This window comes from Nerophis ophidion, linkage group LG04 (genome assembly GCF_033978795.1).
Source record: "Nerophis ophidion isolate RoL-2023_Sa linkage group LG04, RoL_Noph_v1.0, whole genome shotgun sequence".
Classification (NCBI taxonomy): Eukaryota; Metazoa; Chordata; class Actinopteri; order Syngnathiformes; family Syngnathidae; genus Nerophis; species Nerophis ophidion.
Window position 1 is genome coordinate 14649562 of NC_084614.1, and position 21982 is coordinate 14671543.

General features: G+C 35.1%; 1 protein-coding gene across 2 annotated transcripts in view; it reads right to left on the bottom strand.

The window, feature by feature from the left end:
* Window positions 1-540: 540 nt before the first annotated feature.
* rab5aa (RAB5A, member RAS oncogene family, a) overlaps window positions 541-21982 on the bottom strand; it is a 32102-nt gene continuing 10660 nt past the window's right edge. For both annotated transcript variants that reach the window (XM_061897178.1, XM_061897179.1), the window contains exons 3-6: window positions 16139-16290; window positions 8945-9067; window positions 8772-8865; window positions 541-3336 (exon numbers count right to left, since the gene is read on the bottom strand). In XM_061897178.1, coding sequence (XP_061753162.1) covers window positions 3221-3336; window positions 8772-8865; window positions 8945-9067; window positions 16139-16290 — 485 coding nt within the window. In that variant the 3' untranslated portion in view covers window positions 541-3220. The remainder of the gene's footprint in view (window positions 3337-8771; window positions 8866-8944; window positions 9068-16138; window positions 16291-21982) is intronic.

The window sequence follows — 21982 nt, forward strand, 5'->3', positions numbered from 1 at the left end:
TATTTTAAAGAGGAATAACAGATAGGTCAATAATTCATAACATTCTAGATTTTAATTCATTATTATTTAATGAGCAATTACAAATTAAAAAACAATATCCCTCTAAAATTCTCAGATCCAAAAGGGCCCCCCACTAATAAAGGTGTTAAAATTATTAATGCATTTTCATTTCTTCTAAATTTTCGACGCTTTATAATTTTTTTTTTCTGTTTTTGTATTTTTTTGTGTGTGTTTAATGCCCCCTTTTTTTTTATGGCAACATACAAAATATTAAATATTTCCAAGTGGGAATTTTAATGTGAAGTAATCGGGAGTCTTAAATATGTCAATCCTTTCTAACATTGTGATGAGTTATGTATTTGAGAAAAAAATGGCAGCTTTGTGTCAACATTGCACCGTTTGGTCCTTACATTTAACATGTTTTTGATCTTTTTCTCCACGTCGTGTTTTTTTTTATAACAGTATTTTTTTACAATGTGCCACAGGCCGCTAAAAAATTTGTACACGGCAGTTGTAGATGTTGGAATGACAAACAATACATGTATTCCAGTATTTATTAGCTCATTACATAACAGCACTGTAAAATCATCTCAAATTGTGTTTTTTTTAATTTTATTTTTTTTAGCTAAATGTATTTGTATACCTGAAGAACAACAAAAAGCATACAAGGGACGTTCCTATGATGACGCCTCTTCATTGTTACCCACCTGTACCTTTGCCTCCTGTGGAGCTTCCCCAGAGAGAAGGGGTGAGATAGACAACAACGACAAGTCATCAGACCGTTGCTAAAAGACATTCCTAATTTCTATTTTGCTTATTGGGGTCCTGGGTGGGCTGGAGCCTACCCCAGCTGTGTGACTCATACAGGTGCGTCTCAATAAATCACTGCAAATGTACTCGAAATATCTACCTGTTCATTTCTGTTGACTATTAGAACTTGCAGCGAATAAACACAGATTCAGTATCTAGACTAAAGTGGACTTGATAAAAAAAAATTTCGGTTTAAGAACAGACTTTGGTGGGGGAAAAAAAAAAATGCCAAAGCGGACTTGTAGGAGAAGACTCTCGTTCAGCGGCGCCACTTCCAAGAACACACACACGGCCTTTTCCCCCACATTCAATACTCTTGTCAACGTACAGTCGGTGTAGTTTGCTTTTTTTCCAACGTTTATTATTGTAGCAGTACGGTTGTTAACGCTAAGGGTTGTCCTGATTTCTGATCGATGGTGAGGGCGCCAAAAAGACAGTTCATCTTGTTTTTGTTTAAGCTTGCTAATACACATGAACCGCAGCGTCTTCTCGATATCGTTTATTGACATGCACCTGTATGTCCACACCTACAGTGGGTCTGGGTTCGTTTTTGCCTCATTCCTGTGAGAACCCTGCGTGTGACTGAAGCATTAAGGCAGGAATGTCCAAACTTTTTGACTTAGGGGCCGTATTACACCAAATTATATATATATATATATATATAGAGCATAAACATATACAGTATATGTGTACATGTATATACACATGTATATTACTATAGTTAGATATTAAGTATGTGAAAGTTGGACTCCTACCTTGTTTACTTACGTGACGACCTCCTTAAAGTTTTGTAAACAATCAGAAAATATCAAGCAGCTAAAATGTGCCAAATGTGGATTGTTTGGCATTTTTCCCCATCATGCATTGCAATGGATTTAAATGAAGTGAATTATATTTATATAGCGCTTTTCTCTAGAGAGTCAAAACGCTTTTACATTGTGAAACCCAGTATCTAAGTTACATTTTCAAAACCGAGTGGATGGCACTGGGAGCGGGTGGGTAAAGTGCCTTGCCCAAGGACACAACGGCAAATGGGTGTCATTTTGAATTTTTTTTTATGGTGTTTGGATGGGTTTTTTTTTTAAATAATATCCACAAAGTTCAGTGAGCAGGTCGTGTTATGTGTGATTGGAGTGTTGACTTTTTTTCCCTCCCAATTTACTTGCGCCGTGAGCGGGAAAGGATGTTTGGATTGGGTCATATAGGTAAATGCTGTGCAAAGGTACAATCCCTGGTTTACTCATGTTGTCCGAAGATTTGCAGCGATTTAACAGTCAGTTCGGAGTGGAGGTGGGTTATTTCAACCTAAACCAGCTGCGGTGTTCTCAAACAACCACCAGGGAGCATCTGTGAGTAGATAATACTCTTATCATCTCTTTCGCTTTGGAAGAAAATGAGGCGAAAACTGACCCAGACCCACTGTATGGACCAGTTTGAATGTTTTGGGGGACGCGGTTACAGACAAATGGCGCAAGATTTGAACCCGGATCCCCCATACTTTTTGTTCTTCTTACATGATTTTCACAACAATGCCCGAGCAAAAAGCATTAGTCACTGCCGAATCAAGCCGAGTAACACCCTATGTACAGTATATCATTTATATATATATGTATATATATATATTTATATATTGATTCATATCACACCCGCGGTGATCATGACAAGACGTAATGATAGGAATCATTAGTGCGAGGCGTGAATAAAAAGTGTACAATCCAGATAAGGGGGAAGGAATTGCGTGTAACACATAAATAGAAAATGGACACACCCCCGTGTCTAAAAGCACGTCCTAATCAAGCCAAGGCAACAATAATATTAATAACAAAAGCTACCTTTTTCATATTGCAACTCCCCACTTTTTAAGGATATCATCCCTTTCGGGTGCAAAGCCAGCAAAAGAAGGAACAGGAAGTGCCACAACTTTGTTTCTGCTGTTTTGGGTCACCGTGGGTATGTCGCCACGTCACCAGGGGGGGGCAGTAGTGCGAGTCCCGTGTGTTAATTAATGCTTTTCTTTTACCACTCAGCAGTGGTCAGGACGCGATATTAAAAACAAAAAACAAAATAAACAACGGTTGTTAGCAAGGCAGTAGTTGAGGAAGGGAGCGCTTCCTCTAAGATGTGCACTTATGTCTCCGGTTGGGTTTCCCGATCGCGTTTTAACACAATTCATGATGATAAATGGATGCGGCAGGGAACCTCAACTCCAGTCTCAACCTGCAGGACATTTCATTGGCCACCAGGTGGAGCTCTTCATCGCTGTCAGTATACGTTACCTTGGTGATATGTTGTGGTTATAAACAAATCAGGCCAGCTTATCTCGTGTCGCCCGCCTTAGGTTACAGCTATGTGTTGGTGGTCGGGCGGCGAGGGGGAGGGGTTTGGGGCGAAGGGGCATGGGGGCAGTGTCCTAGGTACTGCAGCAGGGGGCCTTGGCGGGCTGGGCGGTCTCCGTCAGGTCCACACCACCTTGACGAGCGCTGTTGGCACCGGCGGCCTGGGGCTCCGTCTTTGGCAACCGCTTGGCTGTCGAAGACAGCATGTAGTTAGCATGTAGTTCACATAGTTATGTTAATGTTGCTAACAGAGCATGATTTTAAAAGGTGACATTAGCATGCAGCTAACATAGCTATGCCATTGTTACTAACCTTATATGATGTTAAAATGTAATGTTAGCATGTAGTTCACATAGTTATGTTAATGTTGCTAACAGAGCATGATTTTAAAATGTGACATTAGCATGTAGCTCACATAGCTATGCCATTGTTACTAACCTCACATGATGTTAAAAAGTAATGTTAGCATATAGTTCACATAGTTATGTTAATGTTGCTAACCGAGCATGATTTTAAAATGTGACATTAGCATGTAGCTCACATAGCTATGCCATTGTTACTAACCTAACATGATGTTAAAAAGTAATGTTAGCATGTAGTTCACATAGTTATGTTAATGTTGCTAACCGAGCATAATGTTAAAATGTGACATTAGCATGTAGCTCACATAGCTATGCCATTGTTACTAACCTCACATGATGTTAAAAAGTAATGTTAGCATGTAGTTCACATAGTTATGTTAATGTTGCTAACCGAGCATGATTTTAAAATGTGACATTAGCATGCAGCTAACATGGCTATGCCATTGTTACTAACCTTACATGATGTTAAAATGTAATGTTAGCATTTAGCTCACGTGGCATGATGTTAAAATGTAATGTTATCATGTAGTTCACATAGCTATGTTAATGTTGCTAACCTAGCAGGATGTTAAAATGTGACGTTAACATGTAGTTCACATAGTTATGTTAATTTTGCTAACAGAGCATGATTTTAAAATGTGACATTAGCATGCACCGAACATAGCTATGCCATTGTTACTAACCTCACATGATGTTAAAATTTAATGTTAGCATTTAGCTCACGAGGCATGATGATAAAATGTAATGTTAGCATGTAGTTCACATAGCTATGCTGATGTTGCTCACCTAGTATGGTAAAATGTAATGTTAGCATGTAGTTCACATAGTTATGTTAATGTTGCTAACCTAGCAGAATGTTAAAAATGTGATGTTAGAATGCAGCTCACATAGCTATGCCATTGTTACTAACCTTACGTTATGTTACAATGTAATGTTAGCATTTAACTCACGTGGCATGATGTTAAAATGTAATGTTAGCATGTAGTTCACATAGCTATGCTGATGTTGCTCACCTAATATGGTAAAATGTAATGTTAGCATGTAGTTCACATAGTTATGTTAACGTTGCTTACCTAGCAGGATGTTAAAATGTGACGTTAGCATGCAGCTCACATAGCTTTGCCATTGTTACTAATCTTACATGATGTGAAAATGTAATGTTGGCATTTAGCTCACGTGGCATGATGTTAAAATGTAATGTTGGCATGCAATTCACATAGCTATGTTAATGTTGCTCACCCAGCATAGTAAAATGTAATGTTAGCATGTAGTTCACGTAGTTATGTTAATGTTACTAACCGAGCATGATTTTAAAATGTGACATTAGCATGCAGCTAACATAGCTATGCCATTGTTATTAACCTTACATGATGTTAAAATGTAATATTAGCATATAGTTCACATAGCAATGCTGATGTTGCTCACCTAGTATGGTAAAATGTAATGTTAGCATGTAGTTCACATAGTTATGTTAATGTTGCTAACCTAGCAGAATGTTAAAAATGTGATGTTAGAATGCAGCTCACATAGCTATGCCATTGTTACTAACCTTACGTTATGTTACAATGTAATTTTAGCATTAAGCTCACGTGGCATGATGTTAAAAGGTAATGTTAACATGTAGTTCACATAGCCATGCTAATGTTGCTCACCTAGTATGGTAAAATGTAATGTTAACATGTAGTTCGCATAGTTATGTTAATGTTGCTAACATAGCATGATGTTAAAATAAGATGTTAGCATTCAGCTAACATAGCTCTGCCATTGTTACTAACCTCACATGATCTTATAATGTAATGTTAGCATTTAGCTCACATGGCAATGTCAGTGTTTTTGACATAGCATGTAAAGTTAGCATGTATGCCTTAAGCTATGCTGGTGTTGCTAATTTAGCATGAGGTGTAAAATGTAATGTGAGCATGTAGCTCTTAAGCTGTGCCAGTGTTGGTAACCCAGCATGAGGTGTAAAATGTAATGTTAGCATGTAGCTCACGTGGCATGATGTTAAAATGTAATGTTAGCATGTAGTTTGGATAGCTATGTTAATGTTGCTAACCTAGCAGGATGTTAAAATGTGACATTAGCATGTAGTTCACATAGTTATGTTAATGCTGCTAACAGAGCATGATTTTAAAATGTGACATTAGCATGCAGCTAACATAGCTATGCCATTGTTACTAACCTTATATGATGTTAAAATGTAATGTTAGCATTTAGCTCACATAGCTATGCTGATGTTGCTCACCTAGCATGGTAAAATGTAATGTTAGCATGTAGTTCACGTGGCATGATGTTAAAATGAAATGTTAGCATGTAGTTCACATAGCTATACTGATGTTGCTCACCCAGCATGGTAAAATGTAATGTTAGCATGTAGTTCACATAGTTATGTTAATGTTGCTAACCGAGCATGATTTTAAAATGTGACATTATTATGCAGCTCACATAGCTATGCCATTGTTACTAACCTTACATGATGTTAAAATTAGCTCACGTGGCATGATGTTAAAATGTAATGTTAGCATATAGTTCACATAGCTATGCTGATGTTGCTCAACTAGTATGGTAAAATGTAATGTTAGCATGTAGTTCAAATAGTTATGTTAATGTTGCTAACCTAGCAGGATGTTAAAAATGTGATGTTAGCATGCAGCTCACATAGCTATGCCATTGTTACTAACCTTACGTTATGTTACAATGTAATGTTAGCATTTAACTCACGTGGCATGATGTTAAAATGTAATGTTAGCATGTAGTTCACATAGTTATGTTAATGTTGCTAACCTAGCAGGATGTTAAAATGTGACGTTAGCTTGTAGTTCACATAGTTATGTTAATGTTGCTAACCAAGCATGATTTTAAAATGTGACATTAGCATGCAGCTCACATAGCTATGCCATTGTTACTAACCTAACATGATGTTAAAAAGTAATGTTAGCATGTAGTTCACATAGCTATGCCATTGTTACTAACCTTACACTATGTTACAATATAATGTTAGCATGTAGTTCACATAGCTATGCTGACGTGGCTCACCAAGTATGGTAAAATGTGATGTTAGCATGTAGTTCACATAGTTATGTTAATGTTGCTAACATAGCATGATGTTAAAATAAGATGTTAGCATGCAGCTAACATAGCTCTGCCATTGTTACTAACCTCACATGATGTTATAATGTAATGTTAGCATTTAGCTCACATGGCAATGTCAGTGTTTTTGACATAGCATGTAAAGTTAGCATGTATGCCTTAAGCTATGCTGGTGTTGCTAATTTAGCATGAGGTGTAAAATGTAATGTGAGCATGTAGCTCTTAAGCTATGCGAGTGTTGGTAACCTAGCATGAGGTGTAAAATGTAATGTTAGCATTTAGCTCACGTGGTATGATGTTAAAATGTAATCTTAGCATGTAGTTCACATAGCTGTGCTACAGTTGCTCACCGAGTATGGTAAAATGTAATGTTAGCATATAGTTCACATAGTTATGTTAATGTTGCTAACCTAGCATGATGTTAAAATGTGACGTTAGCATGCAGCTAACATAGCTATGTCATTGTTACCAACCTTACATGATGTTAAAATGTAATGTTAGCATTTTGCTCACGTGGCAATATCAGTGTTTTTAACATATCATTATGCTTATAATGTAAAGTTAGCATCTATGCCTTTAACTATGTGGTGTTGTTAATTTAGCATGAGGTGTGAAATGTAATGTTAGCATGTAGCACTTAAACTGTGCCAGTGTTGGTAACCTAGCATGAAGTGTAAAATCTAATGTTGGCATGATGTTTAAAATGTAATGTCAGCATGTAGTTGCATAGCTATGCTGATGTTGCTAACCTAGCACAATGTTAAAATGTAATTTTAGCATGTAGTTAAAATAGTTCTGTTAATTGGGATAAGGTAAACATCTGTTCAGTCTTTTAACATAAAAGTGTTTGATTGCGAGGCATTAAAAAGCCACAAAATACAGCAGGTCCATCAGACCCACAAACACTGGCTGAGTAACAACAATATCAACGTTACACAAGGGTTAACTGACAATGGCATTCTTTCTGTATCGTTTTCAGTTACACAAATTCCCTTGTAAATTTACCGTAGAGTACTGATTGGAGAACTAGCTTCCGCAGCTAGTTCTACCATGACGCTGACTTATGTTTTGTTTGGTCATCCGTTTTACTGCCCTGTTACAGACACCGTTTGGAAACAATTAAGGACTGCAAAAAAATATTGACAGAATATTTCTGTGTAAATAACTCCTTTCACAAAATATACATCTTACAGTCCGATGGGACCAATATATGGAAACACATTTTTTTCTCCAAAAGTTTTGTGTATGCGGCTCTAATGTCTGGGAAATACGGTACCTACTCGGAATCATAATAACAGAAAATGATATATCGACACATTGGAAGATGCTAGCAGCCGTTCAAAGTACCCTAAAGCCGTCACAAATGATTGAGAGGACGCGGGCAGAAATCTGGGCATTTTGGACTAAATCGCATACTGGACAACATCTTGGAGACGCCTTCTGCTCTGCATGGCAAAGTATGATCATTTGAGGACCAGAAATAGACAAAGTGAATAGTTTAAATGTTTTTTCGCTTTCTCAAACACAAGTGTTCTGATCTGGATTGTTTTCCATGGCATGGTTGTTGCTTCAGTACAGCGAAGACACGACCAGCTCCTTTCCTGTCTCTCATGGACATACACCTGTTGTTTGTGGACTTCTGTTGGACTAACACTCTGAAGGTTTATACGTACAAACATGCATCCAAGGAAAATATGTGCCACACACCTTCAACGCGTGAACTACATGGTGTGGGGGAAATGGAGCAGCACCCCTAGTGGTTGGCCACTTTAGGCCGGATGCCCACCCTCCTCCCCTTGATTGCAAGTCCCGAGTAGTATGTCATAATATATTTGTATATTATGCACTTTCTTTGTGTTTTTTGAGTGTAATGACAATAAAGTGCTATCCTGCTTGTTAGCTGCCTCTTGCTAGCAGTTTTTTGACAATTTTTTGTGTTTCTTCCTTGAATGCCACATCTTTGTACGTGATATATGACATCTATTACGTTGGACAAATGCACCATTACAGTATGTATGTCAAAAGTGGGTCGTGTACACAAAAGTAGTTCTTGGAGACACACAAACACATCTCACCAGCATTAAAGCCACACAAAAGCATGTTACAAAGATTACATTGAAACTGTCGACGTGTACATCAGGACACTTCTTTCAAACGTGACAGAACGACTCACCAATAGCCATAAAAATTTCGTTGACGTTCATGGAGGTCTTGGCCGACGTCTCCATGAAAAGTAAGCTGTTGTCGTCGGCGTAGGACTGAGCGTCCTGTTGAAAGTGACACATTTGTGCACATGAGACGTGAATGAATGAGGTGACGCGTGCGTGCGTGTGTGTGAAACCTGACCTGGAAGTCGACGGCTCTCTTGGAGGCCAAGTCGGCCTTGTTGCCCGACAGAGCGATGACTATGTGCGGGCTGGCTTGTCTCTGCAGCTCCTTCACCCAATTCTTTGCTCGTGCAAAAGACTCCTGCAAAAACACTCAATCAAGTATACCACCCACATTTATATACACACACACACACACACACACACACACACACACACACACACACACACACACACACACACACACACACACACACACACAAACCCCGTTTCCATATGAGTTGGGAAATTGTGTTCGATGTAAATATAAACGGAATACAATGATTTGCAAATCCTTTTCAACCCATATTCAATTGAATGCACTACAAAGGAAAAATATTTGATGTTCAAACTCATAAACTTTATTTTATTTTGCAAATAATAATTAACTTAGAATTTCATGGCTGCAAAACATGCCAAAGTAGTTGGGAAAGGGCATGTTCACCACTGTGTTACATCACCTTTTCTTTTAAAAACACTCAATAAACGTTTGGGAACTGAGGAAATTAATTATTTAAGCTTTGAAAGTGGAATTATTTCCCATTCTTGTTTTATGTAGCGCTTTAGTCGTTCAACAGTCCGGGGTCTCCGCTGTCGTATTTTAGGCTTCATATTGCGCCACACATTTTCGATAGGAGACAGGTCTGGACTGCAGGCGGGCCAGGAAAGTACCCGCACTCTTTTACTACGAAACCACGCTGTTGTAACAAGTGGCTTGGCATTGTCTTGCTGAAATAAGCAGGGGTGTCCATGTTGCTTGGATGACAACATATGTTGCTCCAAAACCTGTATGGACCATTCAGCATTAATGGTGCCTTCACAGATGTGTAAGTTACCCATGCCTTGGGCACTAATACACCCCCATACCATCACAGATGCTGGCTTTTGAAGTTCGCGCCTATTTTCCTCTTTGTTCCGGAGGACACCACGTCCAGAGTTTCCAAATTTAATTTGAAATGTGGACTCGTCAGACCACGGAACACTTTTCCACTTTGCATCAGTCCATCTTAGATGAGCTCGGGCCCAGCAAAGCCAGCGGCATTCCTTGGTGTTGTTGATAAATATGTTTTGCTTTGCATAGCAGAGTTTTAACTTGCACTTACAGATGTAGCGACCAACTGTAGTTACTGACAGTGGTTTTATGAAGTGTTCCTGAGCCTATGTGGTGATATCCTTTACACACTAATGTCGGTTTTTGATGCAGTACCGCCTGAGGGATCAAAAGTCCGTAATATCATCGCTTATGTGCGGTGATTTCTCCAGATTCTCTGAACCTTTTGATGATTTTACGGACCGTAGATGGAAAAATTCCTAAATTCCTTGAAATAGCTCGTTGAGAAATGTTGTTCTAAAACTGTTCGACAATTTGCTTACAAATTGGTGACCCTCGCCCCATCCTTGTTTGTGAATTACTTAGCATTTCATGGAAGCTGCTTTTATACCCAATCATGGCACCCACCTGTTCCCAATTAGCCTGCACACCTGTGGGATGTTCCAAATAAGTGTTTGATGAGCATTCCTCAACTTTATCAGTATTAATTCCCACCTTTCCCAACTTCTTTGTCACGTGTTGCTGGCATCACATTCTAAAGTTAATGATTACTTGCAACAACTAAAAAATGTTTATCAGTTTAAACATCAAATATGTTGTCTTTGTAGCATATTCAACTGAATATGGGTTGAAAATGATTATATTCCGTTTATATTTACATCCAACACAATTGCCCAACTCATCTGGAAACGGGGTTTGTATATATATACATATATATACATATACATACATATTCATATATTTACACACATATATATGTATATACATATATGTAAACATACATTCATATATACATACATACATTTAATTATTACATTTTACATATTACATGTACATACATTTACAAATTACATTTAACTATTTTACATACATACATATGTATACAAGTATATGTATACATGTATATAAGTATGTATGCATGTATGTGTAGATACATATATATGTGTGTAAATATATGGATATGTATGTATGTGAAGTGAATTATATTTATATAGCGCTTTTCTCTAGTGTCTCAAAGCGCTTTACATAGTGAAACCCAATATCTAAGTTACATTTTAAACCAGTGTGGGTGGCACTGAGAGCAGGTGGGTAAAGTGTCTTGCCCAAGAACACAACGGCAGTGACCAGGATGGCAGAAGCGGGAATCAAACCTGCAACCCTCAAGTTGCTGGCACGGCCACTCTACCAGCCGAGCTATGCTGCCCAACATAAATGTATATATGTATGTTTGTAAATGTATATATATGTATACATGTGTATATATATGTATGTGTGCATATATATATACATATATATATATATATCGTGGTCAAAAGTTTATAAACATATTTTTTTTTTTCTCTCTGGCACTCATCGAGGGTGGACGCTCCCCTTTCCTCTCCCTAATCTCTCCTGCTTGCTTCTTTGTTATGTCTTGTCTTAACTTTCTTGTTGCCTCTTTTTAATACGTATAGGTGCTTTGCTATGGAGGTTTTTTTCCCCACTACAGTCTGGGCCGCCTTAGGAGCCCAGTCTAGATTGTATTTTTTTACTCATCCTTTTCCAGCGTTTACCTTTTTCCCATCTTTTACGGTGCGCCTTATGGCGACCCATCGCGTTCTTGTTCAAACACTGTTTGTTTGTCTAATCTTGAACAGGTTAGTTGAAAACAAAATTTCGTTGTACTTGTGCAATGACAGTAAAGACCTCTCCTATCTTATCCTAAAGAACATAATGGCATGGCTGTCTTGAGTTTCCAATCATTTCTACAAATCTTTTTTTTTTGGTGATAGAGTGATTGGAGCCTTTGTTCATGTTTTTAAACTTAATTTTGTTGCATCTTCAACTTAGTTATGACAATATTTACCAAACTCTAAAAATACATTTAACTAAGTGCGGTGTGATTAATTTGCTGCCTGTTTGTATGTTTACTAAACCTAATTTTGTTGCATCTGCAGCTTAACTTTTACCAACCAATAAAATATGTTAAATTAGATCCGAGGTAATTGATTTGCAGCCTTCGTTCATGTTTTTAAACTTAATTTTGTTGCATCTTCAACTTAGTTATGACAATGTTTACCAACCTCTAAAATACATTTAACTAAGTGCGGTGTGATTAATTTGCTGCCTGTTTTCATGTTTACTAAACCTAATTTTGTTGCATCTTCAGCTTAACTTTTACCAAGTTTTACCAACCAATCAGATATATTAAATTAGATCCGAGGTAATTGATTTGCAGCCTCTGTTCATGTTTTTAAACTTAATTTTGTTGCATCTTAAACTTAGTTATGACAATGTTTACCAAACTCTAAAATACATTTAACTAATTGCGGTGTGATTAATTTGCTGCCTGTTTTCATGTTTACTAAACCTAATTTTATTGCATCTTGAGCTTAACTTCCATCCATCCATTTTCTACCGCTTATTCCCTTTTTACCAACCAATAAAATATTTTAAATTAGATCCGAGGTAATTGATTTGCAGCCTTTGTTCATGTTTTTAAACTTTACTTTGTTGCATTTTCAACTTAGTTATGACAATGTTTACCAACCTCTAAAATACATTTAACTAGGTGCGGTGTGATTAATTTGCTGCCTGTCTTCATGTTTACTAAACCTCATTTTGTTGCATCTTCAGTTTAACTTTTACCGAGTTTTACCAACCAATAAAATATATTAAATTAGATCCGAGGTAATTGATTTGCAGCCTTTGTTCATGTTTTTAAACTTAATTTTGTTGCATCTTCAACTTATTTATGACAATGTTTACCAACCTCTAAAATACATTTAACTAAGTGCGGTGTGATTAATTTGCTACCTGTTTTCATGTTTACTAAACCTAATTTTGTTGCATCTTCAGATTAACTTTTACCAAGTTTTACCAACCAATAAAATATATTAAATTAGATCCGAGGTAATTGTTTTGCAGCCTTTGTTCATGTTTTTAAACTTAATTTTGTTGGATCTTCAACTTAGTTATGACAATGTTTACCAACCTCTAAAATACATTTAACTAAGTGCGGTGTGATTAATTTGCTGCCTGTTTTCATGTTTACTAAACCTAATTTTGTTGCATCTTTAGCTTAACTTTTACCAAGTTTTACCAACCAATCAAATATATTAAATTAGATCCGAGTTAATTGATTTGCAGCCTCTGTTCATGTTTTTAAACTTAATTTTGTTGCATCTTCAACTTAGTTATGACAATGTTTACCAACCTCTAAAATACATTTAACTAAGTGCGGTGTGATTAATTTGCTGCCTGTTTTCATGTTTACTAAACCTAATTTTGTTGCATGTTCAGTTTAACGTTTACCAACCAATATAATATTTTAAATTAGATCTGAGGTAATTGATTTGCAGCCATTGTTCATGTTTTTAAACTTAATTTTGTTGGATCTTCAACTTAGTTATAACAATGTTTACCAACCTCTAAAATACATTTAACTAAGTGCGGTGTGATTAATTTGCTGCCTGTTTTCATGTTTACTAAACCTAATTTGTTGCATCTTCAGCTTAACTTTAACCAAGTTTTACCAACCAATAAAATATTTTAAATTAGATCCGAGGTAATTGATTTGCGGCCTTTGTTCATGTTTTTAAACTTAATTTTGTTGGATCTTCAACTTAGTTATAACAATGTTTACCAACCTCTAAAATACATTTAACTAAGTGCGGTGTGATTAATTTGCTGCCTGTTTTCATGTTTACTAAACCTAATTTTGTTGCATCTTCAGTTTAACTTTTACCAACCAATATAATATTTTAAATTAGATCCGAGGTAATTGATTTGCAGCCTTTGTTCATGTTTTTAAACTTAATTTTGTTGGATCTTCAACTTAGTTATAACAATGTTTACCAACCTCTAAAATACATTTAACTAAGTGCGGTGTGATTAATTTGCTGCCTGTTTTCATGTTTACTAAACCTAATTTTGTAGCATCTTCAGCTTAACTTTTACCAAGTTTTACCAACCAATAAAATATATTAAATTAGATCCGAGGTAATTGATTTGCAGCCTCTGTTCATGTTTTTAAACTTAATTTTGTTGCATCTTCAACTTAGTTATGACAATGTTTACCAAACTCTAAAATACATTTAACTAAGTGCGGTGTGATTAATTTGCTGCCTGTTTTCATGTTTACTAAACCTAATTTTGTTCCATCTTGAGCTTAACTTTTACCAACCAATAAAATATTTTAAATTAGATCCGAGGTAATTGATTTGCAGCCTCTGTTCATGTTTTTAAACTTAATTTTGTTGCATCTTCAACTTAGTTATGACAATGTTTACCAAACTCTAAAATACATTTAACTAAGTGCGGTGTGATTAATTTGCTGCCTGTTTTCATGTTTACTAAACCTAATTTTGTTCCATCTTGAGCTTAACTTTTACCAACCAATAAAATATTTTAAATTAGATCCGAGGTAATTGATTTGCAGCCTCTGTTCATGTTTTTAAACTTAATTTTGTTGGATCTTCAACTTAGTTATGACAATGTTTACCAACCTCTAAAATACATTTAACTAAGTGCGGTGTGATTAATTTGCTGCCTGTTTTCATGTTTACTAAACCTAATTTTGTAGCATCTTCAGCTTAACTTTTACCAAGTTTTACCAACCAATAAAATATATTAAATTAGATCCGAGGTAATTGATTTGCAGCCTCTGTTCATGTTTTTAAACTTAATTTTGTTGCATCTTCAACTTAGTTATGGCAATGTTTACCAACCTCTAAAATACATTTAACTAAGTGCGGTGTGATTAATTTGCTGCCTGTTTTCATGTTTACTAAACCTAATTTTGTTGCATCTTCAGTTTAACTTTTACCAACCAATATAATATTTTAAATTAGATCCGAGGTCATTGATTTGCAGCCATTGTTCATGTTTTTAAACTTAATTTTGTTGGATCTTCAACTTAGTTATAACAATGTTTACCAACCTCTAAAATACATTTAACTAAGTGCGGTGTGATCAATTTGCTGCCTGTTTTCATGTTTACTAAACCTAATTTGTTGCATCTTCAGCTTAACTTTAACCAAGTTTTACCAACCAATAAAATATTTTAAATTAGATCCGAGGTAATTGATTTGCGGCCTTTGTTCATGTTTTTAAACTTAATTTTGTTGGATCTTCAACTTAGTTATAACAATGTTTACCAACCTCTAAAATACATTTAACTAAGTGCGGTGTGATTAATTTGCTGCCTGTTTTCATGTTTACTAAACCTAATTTTGTTGCATCTTCAGTTTAACTTTTACCAACCAATATAATATTTTAAATTAGATCCGAGGTCATTGATTTGCAGCCTTTGTTCATGTTTTTAAACTTAATTTTGTTGGATCTTCAACTTAGTTATAACAATGTTTACCAACCTCTAAAATACATTTAACTAAGTGCGGTGTGATTAATTTGCTGCCTGTTTTCATGTTTACTAAACCTAATTTTGTAGCATCTTCAGCTTAACTTTTATCAAGTTTTACCAACCAATAAAATATATTAAATTAGATCCGAGGTAATTGATTTGCAGCCTCTGTTCATGTTTTTAAACTTAATTTTGTTGGATCTTCAACTTAGTTATAACAATGTTTACCAACCTCTAAAATACATTTAACTAAGTGCGGTGTGATTAATTTGCTGCCTGTTTTCATGTTTACTAAACTTAATTTTGTAGCATCTTCAGCTTAACTTTTACCAAGTTTGACCAACCAATAAAATATATTAAATTAGATCCGAGGTAATTGATTTGCAGCCTCTGTTCATGTTTTTAAACTTAATTTTGTTGCATCTTCAACTTAGTTATGACAATGTTTACCAAACTCTAAAATACATTTAACTAAGTGCGGTGTGATTAATTTGCTGCCTGTTTTCATGTTTACTAAACCTAATTTTGTTCCATCTTGAGCTTAACTTTTACCAACCAATAAAATATTTTAAATTAGATCCGAGGTAATTGATTTGCAGCCTTTGTTCATGTTTTTAAACTTAATTTTATGGGATCTTCAACTTAGTTATGACAATGTTTACCAACCTCTAAAATACATCTTAATTATGCCAAGTTTGAAAAAAAAAAAAACCCCACAAGTTCTCAAAAGTTATTTGGAAGTTGCATCATTTGACAGTGAAGGTTACGTAAGGACGTGCCTCGTTAGTGATGTCGTAGACCACGATGGCGGCCTGTGCTCCTCTGTAGTACATCGGGGCCAGGCTGTGGTAGCGCTCCTGGCCGGCCGTGTCCCAGATTTCAAACTTGACTGTGGTGTCGTCCAGACACACCGTCTGGGTGAGGAAGGCGGCTGACAGGAAGAAAAGAAACAGGGATTGAAGGATCAAATTACATTCTGGGCTAACAAAACATTACATATTTTAAAGACAAATCTTTCTGTTTTTAGTAGCAACATTATATGTTTTTCTTGTTTTAGTAATCCTGTTTTCCAATTTTTTTGCTTTATTTCTTCTCTACAACAAGCCAGGTACCCATTAGAAAAATGATCCACAGTCCGCACTTTGGACACCACTTGGTGGAATAAAAGAGCAAACTGGTGAAAGTGTGACAGTAAAAAGTCACAATGTTGACTCCAATAACACAAAGCTGCCATTTTCTTTAAAGCTGTCATTGCTCAAAAAATAACAATGACTCAAAATCAATGTTGTTATAAATTATTGACCAATCAAAAGCTGTAATTACTTCACATTGAATATATTTTTTGTTAAAATATTTCATATTTTGTGTGGTTGCCATATAAAAAACTAAATTTTCTTTGAAAAGAAGGGCACAAAATGATAAATTAATAAAAAATGTATAAACGACAACTAAATCTGAAGTTGATCTAGAGTTAAGTGTTGAAAAAAAAAAGTAAATAATGTGTAACTTTTATGAGTTGGACCCTTTTGGGTCCCCACAACATTTAAGTATAATTTTTCAAAACTTGTTATTGGCCATAAAATAATAATACATTAAAATCAATGTTGTTATGAAATATTTACCTATTTCAGGCTGTAATTATTTCACATCAAATATTCTACTTATAATTTTTATGGGGGTATATATTGCACATTTTTTGTTTTAGGCAACTATCGCTTAAAAAAATTGTAATACTTTAAAATCAATTGGTGAATTAGTGACCTATTCAAAGCTCGCATTACTTCACATTTAATATTACACTTTAAAATATTTATAGGTAAAATATTTCTTATTTTGTGTGTTTGCCATTAAAAAAACAAGGTTTTCTTTGAAAAAAGGGGCATAAAAAAAATAAAAATATTATTATTAAAAAAAAAATAATAATGTGTAACTTTTATAAGTTTGACCCTTTTGGATTCCCACAACATTTAAGTATACTTTTGTTAAGCTTGTTATTGGTCATAAAACAGTAATACATTAAAATCAATGTTGTCATGAAATATTTACCTATTTCAGGCTCTATATATTTCACATGAAATATTCTACTTATAATTTTTATGAGGGGATATATTGATATTTTATGTTTTAGGCAACTATCGCTTGAAAAAATTGTAATACTTTAAAATCAATGGTATATATTAGTGACCTTTTTAAGGCTTTAATTACTTCACATCAAATATTACACTTTAAAATAATTATTTCTTATTTTGTGTGTTTGCCATTAAAAAAATAAGGTTTTCTTAGAAAAAAAGGGGCATTAAAAAAATCAAAATATTATTATTATTCAAAAAATAATAATAACAATGTGTGACTTTTGAAAGTTGGACAATTTTGGATCCCCACAACCTTTCTAGTATATTTTTGTTAAAATTGTTATTGGCCATAACATAGTAATATAATAAAAGCAACGTTATGAAATATCTACCTATTTCAGGCTCTAAATATTTTACATCAAATATTCCACTTAGAATTTTTTTGGGGGGATATATTGCACATTTTATGTTTTAGGCAGCTATCGCTTAAAAATAATTGTAATACTTTAAAATCATTGGTATCAATTATTGACCTATTCAAGGCTCTTATTACTTCACACCAAATATTCCACTTAAAAATATTTTTAGGTAAAATATTTCTTATTTTGTGTGTTTGCCATTAAAAAAATAAGATTAAAAAAAAAAGGGGCATAAAAAAAATCTAAATATTATTATTATTAAAATAATAATAATAATAATGTGTGACTTTTAAAAGTTGGACCCTTTTGGATCCCCACAACATTTAAGTATAATTTTTTAAAACTTGTTATTGGCCATAAAATAATCCATCCATCCATTTTCTACCGCTTATTCCCTTTAATACAATAAAATCAATGTTGTTATGAAGTATTTACCTATTTCAGGCTCTATTTATTTCACATCAAATATTCTACTTATAAGTTTTATGGGGGGATATATTGCACATTTTTTGTTTTAGGCAACTATCGCTTAAAAAAAATTGTAATACTTTAAAATCAATGGTATGAATTAGTGACCTATTCAAAGCTCTAATTACTTCACATTTAATATTACACTTTAAAATATTTATAGGTAAAATATTTCTTATTCTGTGTGTTTGCCATTAAAAAAATAAGGTTTCCTTTTTAAAAAGGGGCATAAAAAAATCAAATTATTATTATAATTATTATTCAAAAAATAATAATAATAATGTGAGACTTTTATAAGTTGGACAATTTTGGATCCCCACAACCTTTTTAGTATAATATTTTTTAAATTGTTATTGGCCATAACATAGTAATACAATAAAATTAATGTTGTTATGAAATATTTAGCTATTTCTGGCTCTAATTATTTCACATCAAATATTATACCTATAATTTTTTGGGGGGGATATATTGAACATTTTTTGTTTCAGGCAACTATCGCTTAAAAAATGGTGTGAACTTTAAAATCAATGGTATGAATTATTGACCTATTCAAGGCTCTAATTACTTCACATCAAATATTCCACTTTAAAATATTTTTAGGTAAAATATTTCCTATTTTGTGTGTTTGCCATTAAAAAAATACAATTTTTTTTTTTTTAAAAAGGGGCATAAAAAAAATCTAAATATTATTGTAATTAAAAAAAAATAATAATAATGTGTGACTTTTAAATGTTGGACCCTTTCGGATCCCCACAACATTTAAGTATAATTTTGTTAAACTTGTTATTGGCCATGAAATAGTAACACATTAAAATCAATGTTATGAAGTATTTACCTATTTCAAGCTCTAATTATTTTGCATCAAATATTCCACTTAGAATATATTTGGGGGGGATATATTGCACATTTTATGTTTTAAGCAAGTATTGCTTAAAAGAATTGTAATACTTTAAAATCAATGGTATGAATTAGTGACCTATTCAAGACTAACTACTTCACATCAAATATTACACTTTAAAATATTTTTAGGTAAAATATTTCTTATTTTGTGTGTTTGCAATTAAAAAAATAATATTTTTTTAAAAAAGGGGCATAAAAAAATCTAAATATTATTACTATTTTTCAAAAAAATAAATAATGTGTGACTTTTAAAAGTTGGACCCTTTTAGATCCCCACGACCTTTAAGTATAATTTTGTTAAAGTTATTATTGGCCATAAAATAGTAATAAATTAAAATCAATGTTATGAAGTATTTACCTATTTTAGGCTCTAATTATTTCACATCAAATATACCACTTAGAATTTTTGGGGGGGGGATATATTGCACATTTTGTGTTTTAGCCATAAAATACACAGTTTTGACAAAAAGGGCATACAACCTACACAAAAAAAACAAAAAACTGAAGTTTACCTCGAGATTGGCAAAAAAAAAAACCTAGCATGCTAATGTTAGAAAGCTAATTGCTAGCATGCTAACAGTTAACATGTGACAAGTACCAAGTTATATGACTCAGAGGTGCTCGGCTGTAAAATTGTCCAAATAAGTTAGCATGATAACAATTAGCAAGTGTCCGGTACCAAGTCTCTAAGGCATTCAGCTGAAAATTGGCTGGGGAAATTAGCATGCTAATGTTAGCATGCCAACAGTTATCATGTGTCAAGAACTGAGTTATACGACTCTGAGGTGTTTAGTTGTAAAATTGGCTAAAAAAAGTTAGCATGTTACCTACTCAGGTAACATGCTCTGCCCTGAGATGGGTAGGTCGTGAATTCGAACCCCGGGCCGAGTCTTACCAAAGACTATAAAAATGGGAGCCATTACCTCCCTGCTTGGCACTCAGTATCAGGGGTTGGAATTGTTGGTTAAATGACCCAAAATGATTACCCGGGCGCAGACACCGCTGCTGCTCACTGCTCCCCTCACCTCCCAGGGGGTGATCAAGGGGGATGGGTCAAATGCGGAGAAAAATTTCACCACACCTAGTGTGTGTGTGACAATCATTGGTACTTTAACTTTATGTTCATGTCAGTATGCGAAAATGCTAACGTTTCCATGCTAACAGCAAGTGTGCCAATATATGTGATGTTCGGCTGTAAAACTGGCAAAAAAAAACTAGCATGCTAATGTTAGAAAGCTAATTGTTAGCACGCTAGCAGTTAACATGTGTCAAGTACCAAGTTATGTGATTCAGAGGTGCTCGGCTGTAAAATTGTCGAAATAAGTTAGCATGCTAACAGTTAGCAAGTGTCCGGTACCAAGACTCTGAGGCATTCAGCTGAATATTGGCCGAGGAAATTAGCATACTAATGTTAATGTTAGCATGCCAACACGACCTACCCATCTCAGGGCAGAGCATGTTACCTAAGTAGGTAACATGCTCTGCCCTGAGATGGGTAGGTCGTGAGTTCAAACCCCGGGCTGAGTCGTACCAAAGACTATAAAAATGGGAGCCATTATGTCCCTGCTTGGCACTCAGCATCAGGGGTTGGAATTGGTGGTTAAATGACCCAAAATGATTACCCGGGCGCGGACACCGCTGCTGCTCACTGCTCCTCTCACCTCCCAGGGGGTGATCAAGGGGGATGGGTCAAATGCGGGGAAAAATTTCACCACACCTAGTGCGTGGGTGAGAATCATTGGTACTTTAACTTTATGTCCATGTCTGTATGCGAAAATGCTGACGTTTCCATGCTAACAGCAAGTGTGCCAATATATGTGATGTTTGGCTGTAAAACTGGCATAAAAAAAAAACTAGCATGCTAATGTTAGAAAGCTAATTGTTAGCATGCTAGCAGTTAACATGTGTCAAGTACTAAGTTATATGATTCGGAGGTGCTCGGCTGTAAAATTATCGAAATAAGTTAGCATGCTAACAGTTAGCAAGTGTCCGGTACCAAGACTCTGAGGCATTCAGCTGAATATTGGCTGAGGAAATTAGCATAATCATGTTAATGTTAGCATGCCAACAGTTATCATTTGTCAAGAACTGAGTTATACGACTCTGAGGTGTTTAGCTGTAAAATTGGCTACAAATAGTTAGCATGTTACCTACTCAGGTAACATGCTCTGCCCTGAGATCAGTAGGTTGTGAGTTCAAACCCCCGGGCCGAGTTGTACCAAAGACTATAAATACGGGAGCCATTACCTCCCTGCTTGGCACTCAGCAACAGGGGTTGGAATTGGTGGTTAAATCACCAAAAATGATTTCCGGGCGAGGCCACCGCTGCTGCTCACTGCTCTCCTCACCTCCCAGGGGGTGATCAAGGGAAATGGGTCAAATGCGGAGAAAATTTTCACCACACCTAGTGTGTGGGTGACAATCATTGGTACTTTAACTTTATGTTCATGTCAGTATGCGAAAATGCTAACGTTTCCATGCTAACAGCAAGTGTGCCAATATATGTGATGTTCGGCTGTAAAACTGGCTAAAAAAAACTAGCATGCTAATGTTAGAAAGTTAATTTTTAGCATGCTAGCAGTTAACATGTGTCAAGTACCAAGTTATATGGTTCAGAGATGCTCGGCTGTAAAATTGTCGAAATAAGTTAGCATGCTAACAGTTAGCAAGTGTCCGGTACCAAGACTCTGAGGCATTCAGCTGAATATTGGCTGAGGAAATTAGCATACTAATGTTAATGTTAGCATGCCAACAGTTATCATTC